The sequence below is a fragment of the Nematolebias whitei genome, chromosome 11 (genome assembly GCF_014905685.2).
Source record: "Nematolebias whitei isolate Nwh7 chromosome 11, NemWhi1, whole genome shotgun sequence".
Lineage (NCBI taxonomy): Eukaryota > Metazoa > Chordata > Actinopteri > Cyprinodontiformes > Rivulidae > Nematolebias > Nematolebias whitei.
In genome coordinates this window covers 32,157,604-32,161,584 of record NC_056508.1, presented here as the reverse complement: position 1 = coordinate 32,161,584, position 3,981 = coordinate 32,157,604, and the positions used below count along the sequence as shown (strand labels likewise).

Below are 3,981 nucleotides of genomic sequence, written 5' to 3'. Positions count from 1 at the left end.
TGTGTGTGTGTATATATATGTGTGTGTGTATATATATGTGTGTGTGTGTATATGTATAGATAGATATTTAGATATAGATAGATAGAGACAGAAAGTGAGAGAGATAGATAGATCTATATATCTATATCTAGATATAGAGATATAAAGATAGAGAGATAGAGATAAATAGATAGATATAGATAGATCTTTATATCTAGATATAGATAGATATGTAGATGTATACATAGATGGATAGATTGATAGATATAGAGATAGATAGATAGGTAGATAGGTAGATAGATAGATGGATAGATAGAGTGAGCTGTATTATTTCTTGTATTTTGTTCTGTTTTTATAACATTCTGCAGAGTGAGCAATCATGCGTTTCCTGTGTTCTCTGAAATTTGGACGACAGGGAAACGTACAACATCTCTTGGAGAAGATGAAGACAACGGTGAAAAGAGGTTTGGTTCTCAGGTGGGTTTTGCTCCGACGAAAAACAAGACAGCTGCAACAGAAACAACATGGGTATTAAAGATTAAATACCTGTTTAGATAGTTAATTATGGTTTTAAATATGTTAATGAATTTATTTTTACACTTTGATCTCAGAAAAATCTATACAGTAAAGATTTGCACTTCTTCTGCTTTTTCAAGATGTATACCGTATCTGTGTCCATTTGCATCTACACGAGACAATTTTTGCTAAAAAATCCTAATACAGTTGATAAAATCACCTGTTTACCAATTTAAATTCAGAAGAAACATGTTTAGTTTGCCCGGCTCACAGTTTTACCATCACTGCTTTGGGATACTTAAAAATAAGAATCCTGTTCTTGGTAGCTCTTATACTCCAAACTAAACTATAGAAATGGCTGTAAAGATTGTAAAGAGCTCATAATTCACATGTTCTCTGTGTCTTTTTTCATATAATAGCAGAATAGGAAGACTGAGAACAGACTGAGGAACAGCTTCTACCCTGAGGCTGTTAGACTCATGAATCTCTAACTAGAATAATCATTGTGAAAAACCATATCATGTTGCTGCTGATCTGTTTCATGTTGCTGCTGATCTGTTTCATGTTGCTGCTGATCTGTTTCAATGTTCATGCGTGCACATCTGCTCACAGACTCATGTTCATGTTTGTGCTGATGTTCAATGTTTTTATGTTATGAGTGCTTAGTGTATATTTAGTTGATGTTTTTCTTAGTTCATATCTTAGATGTTATTACTGTTTTTCTTATACATTTTATTGTTGGATGTAACTGGGACCCTGTGTACATAATTTCGCTCCACATGTACAACATGAGGTGCGAATGACAATAAAGAAACTCTGACTCTGAATAGTACGTTTAAATAATGTTCTGCTGCTCCTTCTCCAAAAGGAACGAAAACTGCAATTCTAACTACAGCACCGACTTCATCTTCAACCTGTACTCCGAGGAAGGCAGAGGAGTCTTCGACTGTCGTAAGAACGTCCTCGGACACATGCAACAAGTGAGAACGAGTCATCCAGAACACAAGTGACACACTTCTCCCCACTCGTTGTTGAAATATTGCGCTGCATTTACTGTCGTCTGACTGCAGGGTGGCACTCCGACACCCTTTGACAGAAACTTTGGGACAAAGATGGGCGTCAAGTCTATTCTGTGGCTGACTGAGAAGCTCAAGGAGTGTTACAGACATGGTACGTGCACCTAAAAGCACTGACAGATTAAACAGTTTTTTTGGTATGTTGATTTAGGATAAAAATGAAAACACTGGTACAGATATTTTGAAGTGAGGATATGTAGAAAAAATATGAACAATAATATCTTACCTGTCATAGATAGCTTTTTAAATGACCTCCATTTGAAGGGTGAAAATGTATTTCAATAGATTTTCAAGCAAGCAGCTAAACCAAAATGGACTGCTGCCATTTTAAAACAACTCCAATCTTTAACATTGTATGAGTTTCAACACTGTTTGACCAACATATACATAATATTCACTTTCAAATTACAGTTTTATTTATTGCTTTTCAGTAAATATTTGGTTGGTTTTGCAGCGCAAATAGCAATTCAGCAGGATTATCAAAATGTTTCTGCTGGAATAACTCAGTGATGTGAAACTGATGCCAATGTACAGGTTTATATTATACGAATCAAATGAGAGAGTTTTGATACTTAAGTTGTTTTAAGACAGAAGTAGTCCACTTTGATGTCAGCCTCGCTCAAACTAGACGTTAGCTCGTCAGTCTGGTCTTTTTCTCCAAACCAAGATCGTTCAAAGGGCTTTCTAAAACAAGTAAGCTATGATTTTTTAATAACATTCCTGCTGAATCCCACTTCAAAAGAGCTGAACAATCCCTGTGAAGAATGAAACGTATAATGGGGCAAGTGAACAGTTTCTTAACATGATTAGTGAGCTGAAAGCAGCAAAAACCATGAAAGTCCAAGTGTCTGATCGTAGCAGTTACTCAGACATTGGTTTGCAGAACATGACAAAGAGGCCGGTGTTTAAGCTTCTAAAATAAGGTCAAGAATCTGCGGCATGTGGTGGAAAAAAACAATCCAGTGATTCCAGCTCATAACACAGGATGATGTGCTGCCATCTTGGGGCCAAAATACACTGTTCATCTTCAGATGTGGCGTTTTAACGTCGCATCTCAAGATGAATGGCACCACGAGTGTGTTATCACACAATTATCAGCTGGCGGTTGTAATGTTCTGGCTGATAAGTATGTAAAACTAACAGCAGGCACACCATTACTCTAATTTTAATGTACATGTACCCAGTTGTGACTCCACTGTGTGCTACTTTGTACTCCCACATGAGCTACTTTGCAGACTCGAGTTCTGTTAGTACAGTAAATAAAATTACGCAACAGATTAACTGTTTGCTGGTCACTCAGGTCGTATCTTTGCAAACACACCGGACTCTGCCTGTGTGCTGGGCATGAAGAAGAGGTCGCTCACCTTCCAGCCTTTGGTCGACCTGAAGGCAGAGACAGACTTTGAGTAAGCTGCTCACCGTCTACTGCATCATCTGTAACGATGACCGTCCCTCACCCTCACCGTGTTTTTGCTGCAGGCACCGAATCCCGAAGACACAGTGGTGGCTGAAAATCAGGCCCATCATGAAGATTCTGGCCAAGTATGACATCAAACTGGACACGTCCGAACATGCCGACATGGAGCATGTCATCAACTTGAGGGTACCTGTCAAGATGTAGCCTCAGCTGGAGCACACGAGCAAACAGAGGAGGTTTTTTCCTGTTTCTTGTCCTTAATAAAAGAACTGCTGTCTCTTTCTTGTCCTGAATGGGCTCTGTCTTAAAAAAAACTTTTATTTTTTTATTTTTCTAAATCTTCTCAAGTAACTTAAAAGCTGAGATGAAAGTAAAGACTTTTGCAAAAATACTGAATTGTTGCTGGTTATGCGGCAGAATGTGACTCAAATTTCCTGGAAAACTATACACATGCAGTTGGTAGAGTTAGTGCCTCTCAATGAGAAGGTTGCCGGACTGAATCCCAGCCGTAGGTCTTTGTGGGTGGAGTTTGCAAGTTCTCTCTGTGCATGCGTGGGTTTTCTTTGGTTCCCACAGACCAAAAACATGCATGTTAGGCTGATTGGTAACTCTAAATTGTCCCTAGGTGTGAGTGAGAGAGTGAATGGTTGTTTGTCTCTATGTGTCCCTGTGATTGACTGGAGACCTGTCCAGGGTGCCCCCCTACCCCCCACTCCGCCTCTTGCACAGTGACTGCTGGACATGGGCACCAGTGACCTGAAAAGAAAGAAACAGGTAAAAATAATGGATGGATGAACTATGAAAACAAGCTGATGAAAACTGCTGCTGATTTGAGACGGATGCATTTAAGGACGACACATGGGGGCTGTGGTAGCTTGGAGGGGCTTTGGTAGCTTGGAGGGGCTGTGGTAGCTTGGAGGGGCTGTGGTAGCTTGGAGGGGCTTTGGTAGCTTGGAGGGGCTGCGGTAGCTTGGAGGGGCTTTGGTAGCTTGG

General features: G+C 39.8%; 1 protein-coding gene across 1 annotated transcript in view; it reads left to right on the top strand.

Annotated features, from left to right (window-relative positions):
• The window catches only part of pfkma (phosphofructokinase, muscle a), a 16,651-nt gene extending 13,390 nt beyond the window's left edge, over nt 1–3,261 (top strand). Inside the window, exons 18-22 of the mRNA XM_037684196.1 lie at nt 395–456; nt 1,364–1,475; nt 1,566–1,665; nt 2,872–2,977; nt 3,051–3,261. Of these exons, the coding sequence (XP_037540124.1) occupies nt 395–456; nt 1,364–1,475; nt 1,566–1,665; nt 2,872–2,977; nt 3,051–3,192 (522 nt within the window). The 3' untranslated portion in view covers nt 3,193–3,261. The remainder of the gene's footprint in view (nt 1–394; nt 457–1,363; nt 1,476–1,565; nt 1,666–2,871; nt 2,978–3,050) is intronic.
• The last annotated feature ends 720 nt before the right edge of the window (nt 3,262–3,981 follow it).